This window comes from Dipodomys spectabilis, unplaced genomic scaffold (assembly GCF_019054845.1).
Source record: "Dipodomys spectabilis isolate Male_0828 unplaced genomic scaffold, ASM1905484v1 ptg000043l, whole genome shotgun sequence".
Classification (NCBI taxonomy): domain Eukaryota; kingdom Metazoa; phylum Chordata; class Mammalia; order Rodentia; family Heteromyidae; genus Dipodomys; species Dipodomys spectabilis.
The window spans coordinates 32522765-32540129 of NW_024870720.1; the positions used below are offsets into that span (position 1 = coordinate 32522765).

Sequence of the window (17365 nt, forward strand, 5' to 3'; positions counted from 1 at the left end):
TGTAGGAGGGAGTCAAGAGGACTAATCTGATTGTCTGTAATTATTAAATTCATCTGTTGAAATATATACTTTATAATAGTACATTAGAAATAATCCCAATATTTAGAATGAGATGTATTCTTCTATTGTAGAATAACAGATACCATTGGACCAACAGAAACCTCAATTGCACCAAGACAAAGACCAAAGGCCTACTCTACTACTAGTAGTGTGTTGACCATACAGAGTTCAACAACACCTGTTAAAGTCCCTGTTCCTGGTGAATTCAGTAACCACAGACCAAAAGGTAATACAGACATTTCAATCCTATCCTCATTATAATAATCTCTTCATGGTTTGATTTCTTAGGAGCACAGATTACCAGCAAATCAATTTTGTTTTGATACTGGAGTTTGACATTCAGGGCCTCAACTTGCTAGGCCAACACTCTTAATGCAAAGACTTGCCTTCAGCCCTTTTTCGCACTGGTTATTTTTGAGATGGTGTCTTGCTTCCTGCCCTGATATGCACCTGGTGTGCACCTGAGATTATCCTATTTTTCACTTCCTGCCATAGTTGGGATGTGCATGTCACCATGCCCAACAATTGGCTGTAAAAGGGGTATTGTGAACTTTCCCCTAGCCTCCCAAGTAACTAGATTTACAGGTGTGAGCCACACAAGTCAGTTTAGCATACTTAATATTGTAAAGCAGATAAAGCTTCAAGTTACAGTTTACTGATGTCTAATCAAGTTGTTTAGTTTTGAATTGGTTGCTTTGTAGCCAAGATTATGGCAGGTGTTTTTTTAAATAATTAAATCAACGGATATATAATGAAAATGTACTGTGTGGTAGTTACAAAGTCAGTGGTCAAAATACTGACAACCTTGACCTCCCTACTGAAACCTATATATTGTGAAAGTTGGGAATATAATAAGAGAAGACTCTTACCTTTGACAATAAATTTCTTTCAATATAAATCCTCAAGGTTTAAACACATATACTATCTTATCTGTGTAGAGAATGTGATTCTCAGTGGGTATGTGGATTATAGATTAGTTGAGCTCTAATCATGTGTCTGATCCTCTCTATCTGTACTTACTTGACTTGTTGATGAATTCATTTAATTTCTACAAGTCTCAGTTTTATCATTTGCAAATGGGGAATAATGATATGAATATTTATGACTCATTATTTTTAGGTAAATTGTATGATTATGTTTGACGTTCTCTGGTATTCTATTGCTTTGGTTTGAAGGTCAAGGAGCTCTCCTGCCTGACAGTATTAGTTATTCTATGATTATATTTGGGTTATGTTTAGGCTCTAGCATTCAGGTAGTTACTAAGGCTATGACACATAGATGTGTATCTGAGGAATCTAATTTCTAGATACGCTTCCAACTGAAAAATTTAAAAGCTAATGTTGATTATGCCTGTGTTATGGGACTATGATTTTTAGTTTCATCCTTACATTTTTATAAATATTTTAAAGAACCATTAAAATGGGCATACCTTTTTCTTATAACTTGAAGAGTTAAAAATAGAAAACTTTTCATAGTTTTGGTTTGGAAATACTAACATTTTGATGGAAAAAAGAATCCTTTCCTCTTTGCATGCTCTTCCTTTTTCTCTTCGCTCTTTAGGATTAAAGAGTCTTGTATTTCAGTGGATTTTCCATCAATATAACAAAATGTCTAAGACAGTATATAGGAGGAAAAGCTTTATTTTGGCTCACAGTTTTAGGGGTTCTAGTCCATGATTGGGTAGACCCATGTTGTTTAGGTCTGTAGTAGAGGAAGGGCAGGGAGTGCCAGGAAAGTGGAAGAGGGATGGACCATGGTCCCACAATCTCCTTCAAGGACAAAACACAGTGTTCCAAGGATCTTCCATGAAGCTCCATCTGCTAAAGCTATCCATTACCTCTTTGTACTCCCACCCACAGTACCTGAGTGGAGTACCTTAAACATCCAAATTATAGCAGTTGTGTTTAAATTGAGCTTACATTATTGGAAGTGAACAAAGATATTTTAATGTTTTAGTGTATTGCTCTTCCTCTTTTTTGATGTTGTATAGCTGTTTTAGCTGATTTCAGAAGTTTTAATAGAATTTTCCTAGGGTTAAAATTTGTAGAGGTTGAAGTAAATGTGTATTTAGAGGAAAGCATTTAGTTAGCATCTTTGATATAAAAGGCTCTTTGTGGTTGTCCTAGATAAATAAGACATGACCTCAGGATTCCTGGTTAGGAAATAGCTATCTAAGCCAATGATACACATAGGATTTAATGCAATGTAATAAATTGAGTGATTCTTAGATGAAAGAATAGGAAAGAGTTCAGCAGGTGCAAAGTGGCATTCTAGATTGAGTTCTGTTCTTAAGGGTACTTGATAATAGTGGACAGGTATAGAACACACTCTTGTGGCTTGTGTGTTCATGGATTTGTTCACAATTGTAGATGATAAACACACACACACATTCATACACAAATTAGGGATGTGCTTTTACAGCAACATCTGTGTGAACTTGAACCTCTCCCCCAACTGCAGTAATGATACGATTTAGTTTCCTAGACACTTGTAATTAAGGTAAATAATTCCTTTAGGGTATATGCACATAGGATATGTGATAAGGTGATGAAGTTGTGTTAAAGTATGAATATAGATGCCTTAGTTGGATAAATGTTGAAGCTTAGTCATTTTATTGAAATCTTTAGTGTGTTAGTATTAAGTTTTTGGAAATCTATCACAGGAGCAATGAGACCTGGAAATAGTCCTGAAATGTTACTGGGTCAGGGGCTCCCTCAGCAGCCTCCACAGCAGCATAGAGTACTTCAACAACTACAACAGGGAGATTGGAGATTACAGCAACTTCAGTTGGAGCATCCCCAACCTCACCAGCAGCAGCAGCAGCAGCAACAGCAGCTACTTCAGGATGCTTATATGCAGCAGGTAGTTCTTTTGTATCCTCTACTTTACAATGCATGTATGTAGCAGGTGGTTCTTTTGTTACTGTACAAATGGAAGCAATATGGTCAATTCATGAGCCAATTGAATTTGCTTTCTATTCATGTGCACCTTGAACTGACTTCAACTAAACATTTCCCCTAGTTTCCTGATTATTAAAGAGAATGTAGTTAATTGTTATTTGATGAGACAGTTAAACACAGTGTTAAAATAGGTTACATCATAGCCTTATGAAGCAAAGAATGTTCATCTAATTATTTGATATCCAGCATGAAGTACTGCAGTTTATGATGAATATTACCTATTTTATGTTATAACTTGAGTTCACAGATTAATAATACTTTTGTAAAAAAAATCTTTTCAGAAATAACTTTATCTTTGATATTTGCTAGATAGATTTTTTTAATTGTTTTGACTGGATTGGCCTTGGGGCAAGAAGAGAAACATTCAGAGTTGGAAAGAACACAGAATAAACGTGACCTTAAGTTCTGTGCTGGCCTTTGCCTTCTGGTTTCATTCAACTTAGTGAACTAAAGTGAATTAATACTATCATTTTATAACTGCATGAAATATTTTAACCTAACATTTATGCATGATCAATACTTAAAATTGGTAGGCATTAAAAAACTGTGAATAATACTGATTAGTTTTTTTCCCCTCTCAATATAGTATCAACATGCAGTGCAGCAGCAACAGATACTGCAGCAACAGTTTTTAATGCATTCAGTATATCAGCCACAACCTCCTGCATCACAGTATACCACAATGGTATGTAGAGTGTAATTTCTAGAGATTGCTTTCAAGGTGTGCAGTATAGGGTTGGAAGTATGAATGGTACTAATTAGAATTGAGTAATTCAAAATCAATTTAAGTTAGTTAATATACATGTATTTTATTGAAGCCAGTATATATTCTCAAGCAGCTTTAGTTTGTGCTGAACTATGGCATCTAAATATGGCACATGGTAATTAATAGATAATATATATGAAAAGTGATCTGTACCAGCGATGTTTTGCTGTACTGTATATCTCTTTCATTCAGCAAATACCTGTTGAGTAACAGTGAAATCCCAAGAGAGAGTATATTTGCTTCAGACCATCATATTAGTATGTTTAAGCTACTCTCTTTTCTTTCTGTAAAATACTTAAAGGAGGAATTTTTTTTTTGGGGGGGTCCAGTTGTGGGCCTGAACTCTGGGCCTGGGCGCTGTCCCTCAGCTCTTCAGCTCAAGGCTAGCGCTCTACCACTTGAGCCACAGCGTCACTTCCAGCTTTTTTCTTTTTGCTTATGTGGTGCTTAGGAATCGAACCCAGGGCCTCAAGCATGCAAGGCAAGCGCTCTACCACTGAGCCATCTTCCCAGCCCACATAAAGGAGGAATTTTTATCTGATCAAGTGAGTCTGTTTTGTATCATTAGTGGACAAAATTCATCCTGTTATAGTTTTCTAGTAACAACCTGTTCCTTCAAATATGCATTTTTTTCTGCTTCCCAATGAATGTGAAAAGGAAGGAGCATAGTATAAATAGATACAGTGCTGTCAGTACTTCAGTGATTGGATTATTGATGTGTATATTGCTGTTTCTTATTTCAGATGCAGCAGTATCAGCAAGCTTTTTTACAACAACAGATGCTAACTCAGCGCCAGCAGTCTCAACACCAAGCATCACCTGAATATCTTACATCCCCTCAAGACTTCTCACCAGCCTTAGTCTCCTATGCCTCATCACTTCCAGGTCAGGTTGGAACCATGGACTCCACTTACAGTACCAGTAGGCAAGTATTTTTCCAGTGAATGCAAGTGGACGTGGATGTAATTGATGTGTGGAATCATGAAATGGTTCTTGAATAAATTTTGAGTTATTTTGTTATAGAGCCACCTTTTCCCCCCTAGTCCTGTCTATGTTTCCTTACCCTTCATTCCATTCCCATTTGTTAGTTCTGCTTTGCTGACAAGGCTTAGCATCTTCTAGGAGCATTTATAATTAAGGGAATTATTAGCATATATGAAAAGACATTTTTAGTAACTTACTATAAACAAAATCTTAATGAGCTACTTTAATAGTTAAAAAGAAGTAACCTTGTAAAAGGTTAATTATTTCTAGCTATATGCTAATCATTTTAATTGATTTGACTACTTGTAAAGTTTCTGTAATTTGGTTTAAGCAAGGGCTTTAAAAAATATGTAGTAAAAATATGTATAGTGACAATAATATAGTGCTGCCAAGGGGAAAGTGAATTTAAAGGAGGTAAGGCTTGTAAAATTGAGATCTTTCTTTGAACATGGAGATTCTTCCTCCATTGTCCATGGAGAGTATATCTGGATTTCAATATGAGAAGAAGTTGACAGCTTTGTTTCTTCACCTCATTTCTGTGCTGTGTTTTCAGAGTGAATTGAGGGAGAGACAACTAGAACTCCTGAGCTAAGTTTTTAGGCTCACGTCTTACCTCAGAAGCTAAGAGGCTTATCTAAGATAACTCTCATAGAGCAAGTAGTCTAAGGCTTCAGATCATAGATACTGTGAGTAATTTTATAACATATATACCAGATAACCTTCATTTACTTAGTTCCATGAAGGAAGGAATGTCTTTTTTGTAAGACATTTTCATATAACCAGGATGTATGATGTATAATCTCTGTACAGTATTAATAGGGACTGTGGAGTATGGTAACTGATGGTCACTTTAAGACTTGTCCTCTTGAGAATGTTAATATATGTGGAGTGCTTGCTTTTTTTAAAACCATGTATTAAATCATTTAAACACTTCTGTAGCTTTATAATATAGATACTGTCACCCCTTTATTAGAGGCAATGAGCTGAGGCATAGAAAGGAGTTAAGGAACACACCAATATATTTTAGTTAGACGGTTACAAAGCTAGTAGCGTGCTTTTATACTCAGATCCCAAGGTTTCTTTCTCTCTATCCCAGCCATCTCCACTATAATAAAATGTGGTTTTCTAAATGTGAACTGGGAAGCTGAGGTTTCCTTAATTGTAATGTGGTTTTTCTTTCTTTTTTCCTCCTCAATTATTCTAGTAGATCAATTGCTGAAAAAGAAGCAGTGGCAACTTTTACAGATCAGAAGAGCATCAGTAACCCACCTGATATGTCAGGGTGGAATCCTTTTGGAGAAGATAATTTTTCCAATTTAACAGAAGAGGAACTTTTGGACAGAGAATTTGACCTTCTAAGATCAAGTAAGGGACACTTGAAGGCTTATTTTGCTTCACAGTAGAATAGCAACTTTATAATTATTCAGCAAGGCCAAAGACTATCTTGAGGGGTATATAGAAAATGCTCTTTGTACATTTGAGGGCAAAATTCAGGCCCTCTTTTTTCATATATATATATATATATATATATATATATATATATATACACACACACACACACACACACACACACACACACACACACACAGGTTGTGTATATTAGAAATTAGTTGCTTGGTAGTAGCTCTTAAGCTCAAGATTCCTGATAGTATACTGATATCCTAACACTTAAATACTGCATTTCTATGAATGTTAAATTCAGAATATCTCTGAAACATGGAAAATTAATGTCCAAGCAAAAAGAGAGACCGTAGTTTATTGCCTTACTAATCATTTTGCAGCTATTTTCTTGCACACTTGATAGAAAAGATTGTGGGTCTGAGTTGCCCTTTGAAAATGCCTGAAAAAAAAAATGTGGGTTACTACATTATGTTAATGCATTGTAATGTCCTTTTAATGAGTGGTAATATAAAGGGCTGCTTTGTTGTCTGCTATGGCAAAAGTTAAATAAATTCTTTTCCACTTTAAATCAGATATCTCAATGTTTTTACTTCATTGCCTTTTCTGAAACTACTTACTATATATGTCAAACCTCACCACACCTATTTTGGAAATGTTCTCTTTAGGAAGATAGTTCGTAAAGTAGGAGCAAAAGCTCACTTTGAAGTGAGGCAGTGTTCAGGTTTCTGAGGTTTAGTGTGTATATGTGTGAATGTGCAGGTGTGTGCATACACACGTATGTTTTATCCTTTCTGTATGTGAAAAGAAAATATCAGTAGTCCCCATTTTCTAATTTTGATTTTATTTAGGTTACTGGCTTTATGAATGCCTTTAGTGGTTGAAATGCTTTGTTCTGAATTGGTATATATTTTATGTGAAATTTATAAATGGCCGACATTCACGTTAAGAATAGTTTCAATTTGTATTTTAAATTTGTATTTTACATATTAGCTATGCATTATGGAAATTAATTTTATTATTGAATATAGATATAGAAATGAGTTTTGAGCCTTTAATAAAGCTTTGTTAACTTTGGTAAGACCGATTACATCCTATTAAAAAGATATTTTTCTAAACCACAACTTTTGTTTGGCCTTTTTCCTAGAATTTACATGAAATAGTCCTAAAAACAGATTTTAAGAAAGGAAATAAAGTTTGTCTTTTCTTTTGAAAGGACAGAAAGGAGTAGCCAAATTATAACAATTTATATGATTATTTTAAAAGCAAAAGTATTACTTTTAATGTGTACTTTCAAGTTTTTGGTAAATCAGTATTTGTCCTTCTATAGTAAAACCAAACAACAAAAATATCAAATCTTTTTTTTCTTTAAGAAAAATAAACTTAGGATAGGCAAATGATTCTCATTATTTTGTACCTTATAAAAAGTGTTATTCTAAACATTTAGAATATATAAGTTTTATTTATTTGGCATAGATGAGAATGGCATGTATATATGTCTGCATGTATAAATTCATAAAAATTCGAGTTTAGCTTGTAAAATTTTGAACCAGCGATTTATTTTCAAACTTCAAGTTTAGATAGAATGTAGTTCTCTCATGGGTTGTACACATGTGTGTGCCACAGATTATGTACATTTCATGCCATTATTAATTATAGAGTGCTATTAGGTTCCCAATGAAAGTGTAAGAACAACTTTATGTGAATGTCAGACTTTCAACATTGGAAACCTCTGCTATTTGGAAAAATCATCTAAATGGCTACTGAAATGACTGAAATTTAGTTACTGAAATTATTACTTCAATTTTTTTGTACTGCATTCAGTACCAGAAAACATGAATTCTATTCCAATAATAGCATTTAACTGGGTAGTAATCTCAGTCACTCAGCTGCTGTTAATCTTTATCTTGTGCAAACATTGAGATAGATACAGATGATGCATATCTCAAAGTTTCAGGAAAACAATAAATGATGTCTTTAGTCAGAAAAAAATGCACTTTTAAAAAAATTTTTTATTGTAAAAATATTGTTACAGAGGGGTTACAGTTACATGAGTAAGGTAATGAGTGCATTTCTTATCGAGCATTGTTACCTTCTCCGGTGTTTTTCCCCTACTATATCTGTCCATTCCGCCCCCCTTCCCGGTTGTAAAGTTCGTTTTCAACATAGTGTCCAGTTTCTTAATTTCTTAATGTTAAGCTTTTAGACTCTGATATAGGAGGTCTTTGGTGGGACATACAAAAGTTCTGCATCAGGTTTCTCAGCTGGTTAGTTAAAAACAAATTGGCTTTTTGGTCAAAGAACAACAGCAGAAGAGACAAATTAAAGTGAGGAAGTAGGTGGAAAAGTGTCTTTATCTCCTAATATTAAATAGCTGTTGTAATAGGCTTCAAAGAAAGCATAATATGTTTAATAAAATTTATGAAGAATCGATAAGGTATAGAACGTAGTTGAGAAACCATTTCCCGTTAGTAATTGAAATATTTAGTCATCTTTAGTATTTCTTTAGATCTATTTGATCTATATGATAGAGTTTAAATTAAAATTGGCAAAAATCCTCTTGTAGAACCTTAAGAATTTTAGTAGAAGACTAACAATGTAGTAAAAATTGATAGTTGGTCATTACAGGTTGGTTCCTCTCTCCCCAACAACTATTTTCCAAAATGAATAAAATTGTCATTGCATTTAAAATGCCCAAAATGTTTACATTTCTTCTTGGCACATATTTATTAAGAATGTTCAAAAATGTTAAAAATTGGGGTTGGGAAGGTGGCTCAGGGGTAGAGTGCTTGCCTTGCATGCATGAGGCCCTGGGTTCGATTCCTCAGCACCACATAAGAAAAAAGAAAAAAAGCCGGAAGTGACGCTGTGGCTCAAGTGGTAGAGCGCGAGCCTTGAGCTGAAGAGCTGAGGGACAGTGCCCAGCCCCAGAGTTCAGGCCCCACGACCGGGACCCCCCCCCCCCAAAAAAAAAAGTTAAAATTTTTATATTTGGTTTATTAAGTGTTTTTTAATGACAGACTAAAGACCTTCATGTATACCTTAAGAATATAGACATTGTCTGTGTAATGGTGTAATAGTTTCAAAGGGATCATAGAATAATACACTGCTATATGAGATTTTACTTTTAAAATGATATGTAGTTATTTTTTTTAAAGGAAAAAGGAATTGCAGCCTAGGAAGAAATATATTACTTTGAGTGTATTATCCAGAAATCTTATTTTAGTAGTTGTTAAATATTTAGTAGTTGGTAAATATTATTTCTGTAGTGACCTTTATGAAAACAGTTGATTCTATATATTACATGGAAGAGATTTAACATGTAAGTTAGTCTTGCTTTTAATTTCAGTATAAATGAATGCTATTTGTAATTTAAAGATTCTTTTTTTTAATGATTCTTAAGATGAACACATTAAATCAAAAGCTTGTCTCAGTGATTTTTTTTTTTAAATATAAGCTGTCTTTGTCACCTTGTTTAATAGTTTTGGGGGGAAATTTTCAACTTCCATTTGTTCAAATAGTTATATATTTCTTTTTTTTTTTTTTTTTTTTTTGGGTCCGGTCGTGGGGCCTGAACTCTGGGCCTGGGCGCTGTCCCTCAGCTCTTCAGCTCAAGGCTAGCACTCTACCGCTTGAGCCACAGCGCCACTTCCGGCTTTTTTCTTTTTGCTTATGTGGTGCTGAGGAATCGAACCCAGGGCCTCGAGCATGCAAGGCAAGCGCTCTACCACCTTCCCAGCCCTCAAATAGTTATATATTTCTAAATGTTAATAATAATGAAATTTTTTTTGATGATGGATTCATTTGAGGCTATTTAAAATTTCAACAAAATAACTAAAAAGAGCAATAGTAGATGCCAAAGACTGGTTGATTCACATTTCTACTGAATATTGTTTTACTTATGAAGCCACAGAATAAAGTACATATAAACTTTGGAATTTATAGTTCATTGTAAAACATGAACTGATATCTTCTTGTAGCTCAGACATGTTACTGGGCCTTCAGTGCAGAGTGACACTTTTTTTTTAATCTATAAAAATGTTTTCACTAGTATCTGATAAATCTTTTATCTATATAACCATTAGGCCATTTTTTTTAATAAATAGAAGAAAATTTAGAGTATTTTATTGTGAGATATGTTTTTAATCTAGGATTTCTAAGTCCTGTATTTTTAATATCTATATCAATTAAAATTGATTAAAAGAGCCTTTATTTGTGGACAGAATTCTTTTGGAAAGACAGGAGAAGGTAAGTTGTTTATAAGCTCAAGCTTGGATCTCCTCTAAGCAGAACTACTCTTTTGAAAAAGGTACTTAACTTCCCTTTAGGGGTGACTATGTATTTGAAATATAGCACTTAACCATTTTAATTTCTTTTTATTTATAGGTGTTTCAAAATTCTTTTTTTTTTTTTTAATTTGTGAACATACTGTACAGAGGGGTTACAATTACATGGCAGGATAATGTGTACATTTCTTACCAAGCATTGCAGCCTCCTCCTTTGTTTACCCTTCACATCCCTTCCCAGCTTCCTTCCCCCCCCCCCCCTGCTCCCAATCCTTCCCCCCCCCCCCCCCCCCCCCCCACCCGCACCAACGTTGTAAAGCTCGTTTTGGACATGACAACTTGTACTTCTCATTGTTGCAACAGGTCCACCTGTATCCTTAAATGACTTGTTTTTCCCCATCAAAATTCTTGTGTAGTCATTATGTGTCATTAGTGTCCAGGGACCCAGGTTATTATGTAGACATTAGAAATCTGATTTTTAGAAGTCCAATAAAATTGATTTCTTGTTATATATGACACTTTATGGTGACTCTTATTTACCATTATATCATAATGTTGGTGCTTGATATAACTGCACAGTGCTACTTACATATTTACCATTAATTTACTATAGATTGATGAAGAAAATATACCAAGTACATAAGTATTCAAAGCACCTTAGTAGAAATTTTGTGATTTTATATACTAGGAACCATTGGTCTAGTAGTGGTTTATAAGTTTGGCCAGTGTATGTATTAAGATGCAAATTCTCAAGTTCCTACCTAGGTAATCTTACTCATTAGGTCTGTGGTTGGGATAGGTAAAAGTATTTTGTTCAAGCCTCCTTGAAATTTTGATACAGATGTTTAGGACCAGATTCCTTCCTTAAGGCTTTGGTACCAATATTCTAAGTCATGATTTTGGAAAATGAGGGTTCTTCTATATTGTTGTGTGGGGTTATCACTCTGAATCTAAGGATGTAGAAGGCTAGCGTAGGAAGACTCAGAACAAGGCAAATTAGTTTCTGGCTTGTAATTACTTTGTAATTTTATTCAGAGCCTGACAAAATAATTACTGACATGTAATTTCAATGACTTTTTTTTTTTTAAAGAAAGATGCTATGAGACTAACTTCTTTGACAATGAAGTATGTTCTGTATTGTTGTGTGGGGTTATCACTCTTGAGTCTCCCATGGTGCAGTGAATTTTTTTTGCTGATTTCCTGAATTAAGTTACACAGTTGCTATCTTTTAAGATACTTAAGAACAATTCTTAAGGGATTGGGAAGTTGGCTCAGTGGTAGAGTGCTTGTTCCTCATGCCTGAGGTCCTGAGTTTGATTCCTCAGCACCACATAAGCAGAAAAAAGCTGGAAGTGGTGCTGTGTCTCAAGTGGTAGGGCACTAGTCTTGAGCTGAAGAGATGAGGGGACAATGCCTAGGCCTAGAGTTCAGCCCTCAAAACCGACAAAAACAATAATACTGAAAATGCTTTTCATTTTATTTTCAGTTTTGGGTTTGAAAAGTGGAACTTAACATTAGAAAAGTATTTGTTCCAAAATCAGTTGGCAGATTGTTTTTGATAACTCAAAAATCAGAGCTTTCAATTCAATATTAGCATTTTGTTGTTTTTGATAACTCAAAAATCAGAGCCTACAATTCAATATTAGCATTTCAACAAAAGGTTAAGAAAATTTTCTGTGTGTGTGCCCGCGCGCATGCCAGTATTGGGGATTGAACTCTGGGCCTGGGTGTATTGCCCCTTAGTTTTTTTGCTTAAGGCTGGTGCTCTACGGCTTGAAGACAGCTCTACCTCTGGCTTTTTGGAGGTTCACTGGAGATAAGACTTTCCTGTTAAGGCTGGCTTCAAACTTTGTCCTTTGAACTCAGCCTCGGGAGTACCTAGGATTAAAGGTGTGAGCCACTGGCACCCAACTGTTGATTAAGTAAAATGTGCATAACCAAAATTCCATGATGTTGGTGCATGTAGAGTTTGTCTTAAAAATAAATAATTTATCTATTTAAACATGTTTTTTTTTAAAAACTTGTCATATGAATAATTAAGCATCTTAAGGTTATTAGTTATTCCAGGACTTCCCTTCTCTAGAGTGTTGGACTCACACAATTAGCATGTTGAAGTGCAGAGTCTCAGGATGCACTTCACATACATGGAACCAGAATCCATATTTTAATTCCATACTGATTAGAATGCACAGTAAATTTGACAAGAATTGTTTTAGGGGTTGCTGCTTTACCTTGAGCCTCTTATTTCTTCTGAAGTTACAAGTCATTCTTAGGAATTCAGTTTTATTTGGATTCCTCCTCTTCACCCTAAAGCCCTGTAAAACCCTGTAAAGAATTCATGAAAATAGCCAAATATAAATTGAATTCCTTTGAATGGCTGTGGACCAAGGTCTAATCATGGGAATGACTAGAATCTTGAAGAATTAATCTCAAGTAGTATAATTTTGGTTGCTAAGAATCAAAGGTTAATGAGATCCTATAAAAACAGTAGGCAGTTTTCAGTTGGTTTACTTACCATGTAGTTAGTTTCAGAACTGGGAACTATGGTCATTACTGGGAATTAAGATATGTCACCTCTTCATTAAATACTCTGGATTTATCCCACCTAGTCTTTTGACTCTGTTCCTTCTCCTCCTCTGGGTTCTTCTCTAGATATCCATACATAGCCTACTTCACATTTTTTTTTTGCACCTAGTAATTATAAGAATCACTATCTTTGCTGGTACCCATTCCCCCATTTTTTCTATAGGTTATTTTTAATATACTGTGTATATTTGCATATGTGTGTGTAGAGCTGGGGATTGGTTCCTGGGTATTACAGGTGCTAGACAAGTGCTCTACCACTTGAGTTGTGGTTCCCAACCACCTATTTTGTTTACATTTCTTACTATACTATTGCTTCCTCTCCCCCAATGAGCATATAAAGTAAGGTTTTTTTTCTTTGATATAACATAGATTGCTGAGAAATGAATAATGAAGTATAATGAATATTATTTATTGCTATTGGAAATAAACAATAGATACCTATTTAATGGATGAATGACCATTGAAATATCTTTTTCCTGTGCATTTTTGGAGAAAGTCTGCCAAATTTGACTTTGCTTATTAGTAAGCAGGGTTTAAAATTCATTCAGTCCAATGTGTTTCAAGTTGTAAACAGCTAATATTTTATGAACTAGCTCAACCTTTGAATTTTGTTAACTATTTAGTAAATCTAGCACTGATTTCAGGACTATGCCTTAGTACTTAAATTTGGAATCTCAGTAGTGCTCTAAAAGAATGTTACTTTCATTTTCACTTTGATTTGTTACTGCATATTACTTTTGCTTTAAGTATCATTTTTATTTTATTTTATTTTTTGTTCCATCTTATTTTTGCAGACAGGCTCAAGGAGAGAGCATCCTCAGATAAGAATGTAGACCCACTTTCTGCTCCACTTAACCATCCTCCAGAAGATCCTTTTGGTTCTGTTCCTTTCATTGCTCACTCAGGCAAGTTACAAATGTAACATCCCTACCATTAAAAAGTTCAAGAACTACACAACAAAACCTTATTATTGGAAAGCAGGAGTAAGAATCAGGTGTTACAGAAAGCGTAGTAGAAAATTACTTTAACCTGTTGCCAACCTGGTGTTCCAAATGTTCCACTTTTTGGGTTAATTGTGCCTTTGACAAAGTAAAAAATGCTGATTTACATGATAGAAATAATTACTCTTATTTTTTACTTTTATTATGGGATACCTTAAAACTGCATGCATATAAATAATCTTATTCCTTTATGTATTTAATGCACCTTTAAAGATACTTTAATCCTTAGCTTTTGCTTAAAAATCTAAGTTCTCTTGTAGTTGTTTTGCTACTCTTCTTAGTAGCCTTTGGATTTTAACTCAGAATTTAAATATTGATATTACCTACTATTTAAAAATAGTTTTTTAATTGGCTCAAGTAGTAGAACACTTTCCTAGCAAGCCTGAAGCCCTGAATTCAAACCCTAATATCATCAATAAATAAATGTATGTGTGTGTGTGTATATATATATATCTAAGTAATAATTCCAAAGTAATTGTCCCATTAACACTTGAAAGATTCTTTGGCATAAATTGAATGTATGTGTCTGTATGATCATAGGACAAACAAGTCTTAATCTTTATATTGTGAAATATATTAGAAAATGCTTTGTTAGAAGCAAGTTTTGAGATTTGTTTTTATTTTGAATTGTCAAGATTTTGGTTTTTGGTTTTCTTTGGTTCAGTTCTATTTATTTCTTTAAAGCAAGTTCCATAGTACTCACTGTTATTTAAAAAATACATTCACGAGTAACAATAAAAGAAAAACTTAGAATGTATGGCCAAAATATGAAGTGTGTGTTTAGAATTTCAGATGGAAATTGGATTGGGGTTCTGCCAGTTTTTTTTTTAACCAGTTAGACTTGGTTATCTGGAGCAGTTAGTACATTAATCAAAATTGATTCTAATTGTTGTAACAGTCCATGGGTTAATCTTTGATGTTGCTGAAAACAGTCTTTATTCTTGCTATTCTGTTTTCTGCCTTCATTTGTCTTTTTCATGCATACATTCTTAACTGGGAATGATGAGTAACAGTGTATTTATTTAATCTGTATAAATGTCCATTTCACTCCTAATATCCTGTCAAAAGGGTGTTCTTTTTCTTTAACTCTAATACCTTAAAGTATCTTTTACACTTTGCAAGAATATAACTCAATGATGAAGGTTTGCAGAGAGCAATTTCAGGACTCCCTCTATTGTGTACTATGTAAGGAGTTGCATTAGTTTTTCAGGTTTGCATGTATCTATGAAGCTACTCCTCTGTTCTTCAGTGACTTATGACAGTTCTCTGGAAAAATGTAACAGTAGAATCAGGAACTGGAGTGAACTCAAATGATATTTTATCTGGACACTTTTATTTTTAGGTTTACTTCGGGATTTTGTAATTAATTAGCAATATGCTAGCAAATTTGAGCTTGATTGCTGTTATTATTTTGTTTAACTTTGTTTATATAGTTGTCTGGAAGATTTAAAGATTTTTTTTTGGGGGGGGGGTCCGGTTGTGGAGCCTGAACTCTGAGCCTGGGCGCTGTCCCTAATTTCTTCAGCTCAAGGCTAACGCTCTACCACTCGAGCCACAGCGCCACTTCTGGCTTTTTTTCTTTCTTTTTGCTCATGTGGTGCTGAGGAATCGAACCCAGGGCCTCATGCATGCAAGGCAAGCGCTCTACCACTGAGCCACCTTCCCAGACCGATTTAAAGATTTTTGAAAGTTGGAAATATGATTTGCTTGTGTTTGATCCAGCCCAGTAGTCAAACCCAGTGACTTAATAGTCATGGAATATATGAAAACCTAACTATCCATAAAAAAGTACCCTATATACTTCTTATGCAGTGATCCTGACAAATACTATTTAATATAAATGCACTCTCTGCAAACTTTTTATAGTGTGAACATGCACACTGCTTTATAGTCAAACAGATAAGATGGTCTGATTATTAAAAAGTAAGTACAGGAAATGGCGCTGTGGCTCAAGTGGTAGAGGGCTAGCCTTGGGCTGAAGAGCTGAGGGACAGTGCCCAGGCCCTGAGTTCAAGCCCCATGACCAAAAAAAAAAAAAAAGTTCAAGCTAAAAAGTAAGTACACAGACTAAAATGAAGGAATGAATGGTCATAGGAGAAATATATCTTAGAGAGGGAAGAAAAAGTGATCACTGTATTAATATTGTTAAATTGCTCCTATCATAGCCAAAATGTAATGAAATAAAATTGTAAAATTATATTGGCCTATATATTATAGAGCTTAGAAGTATTTTGTTATAAAATTTTAGGTAAAAATAGGGCATTAGGGATATTCATAAGCTTTAGGGTAAAGTTGAGGAAAACACATTTTACCCAGTGAAAATATACTCCAACATAACTTACATTATGTGAAGTAAGCCAAATTCAGAAACACAGACAACACGTGTTTTCTCTCATATATGGATGTTAAATCTAAAATATACTGGGATATGATAAATTATACAGGACTTTAGGCATTCACACATAGTGAGACTAAAGGAAGATATTCTTAGGAGAGGAACACAAAGGCACAATGCCTACATACTTCTGATCATATAAAATAATATTTATTGAAATGAATTCCCAAGAAATGGAAACAGGAAGGTTTCTTTTTAAAAAACAAAAGGAAAGTAAAAGAAAATATATTCCACCTAGCACTATTAGACTATTTCCTGGAGATTTCTATGACTGGGACAGAAAAAATGTTTAAGAAAAACTCCTAAGAATGTGTGTAAATATCATACAGACTTAAGTATATGGGATAAACCATCTTAGTTGAATTTGGATTTTGAAGTTACTAAACAATTTCATTTTAGTTAAACCATGTAGAAATGCTTGAATAAAATAATTTAATTATATATCAACATACTATAAGAATTTAGCAAATTTTAAGTGTAATGCTAATGGGCATTTAAGAACCATTGTCTGGAATCTAGTGTTTCTTATACTGATTTTATTTAGAAATTATACTAAGTTAACTCTTCATCTTTGTGTGTGTGTGTGTGTGTGTGTGTGTGTGTGTGTACACACCCCATTTCTGAGCTTTAATTCCTGGCTGGGGGTGTTGTCCCTTAGCTTTTTCTCTCAAGGCTAGTGCTTTACCACTTGAGCTACAACTCCACTTCTGGCTTTTTGGTAGTGAGTTAGAGTTATGAGTCTCATGTACTTTTTTGCCCAGGCTGGTTCTAATTGTGATTCTGAGATCTCAGCCTCCTGAGTAGCTAGGATTACAGGTGTGAGCTACTGGTGCCCAGCTAAGAACTTTAAAGCTTAACCTTAACACTGTATTTTAATTTTGTCTTCAGTTATCATTTCATAAAATAATTTTAAGTTAAAATTTTACTGA

General features: G+C 34.3%; 1 protein-coding gene across 2 annotated transcripts in view; it reads left to right on the forward strand.

Moving 5' to 3' along the window:
• Positions 1 to 17365, forward strand: part of Bmp2k (BMP2 inducible kinase) — a 97862-nt gene that overhangs the window by 58044 nt on the left and 22453 nt on the right. Inside the window, exons 11-16 of one of the 2 annotated variants that reach the window (XM_042678110.1) lie at positions 132 to 286; positions 2723 to 2922; positions 3607 to 3705; positions 4530 to 4711; positions 5978 to 6135; positions 13835 to 13945. In XM_042678110.1, the coding sequence (XP_042534044.1) occupies positions 132 to 286; positions 2723 to 2922; positions 3607 to 3705; positions 4530 to 4711; positions 5978 to 6135; positions 13835 to 13945 (905 nt within the window). Of the gene's footprint in view, positions 1 to 131; positions 287 to 2722; positions 2923 to 3606; positions 3706 to 4529; positions 4712 to 5974; positions 6136 to 13834; positions 13946 to 17365 lie in introns of both variants that reach the window. The other variant, XM_042678111.1, reaches the window with a different exon arrangement.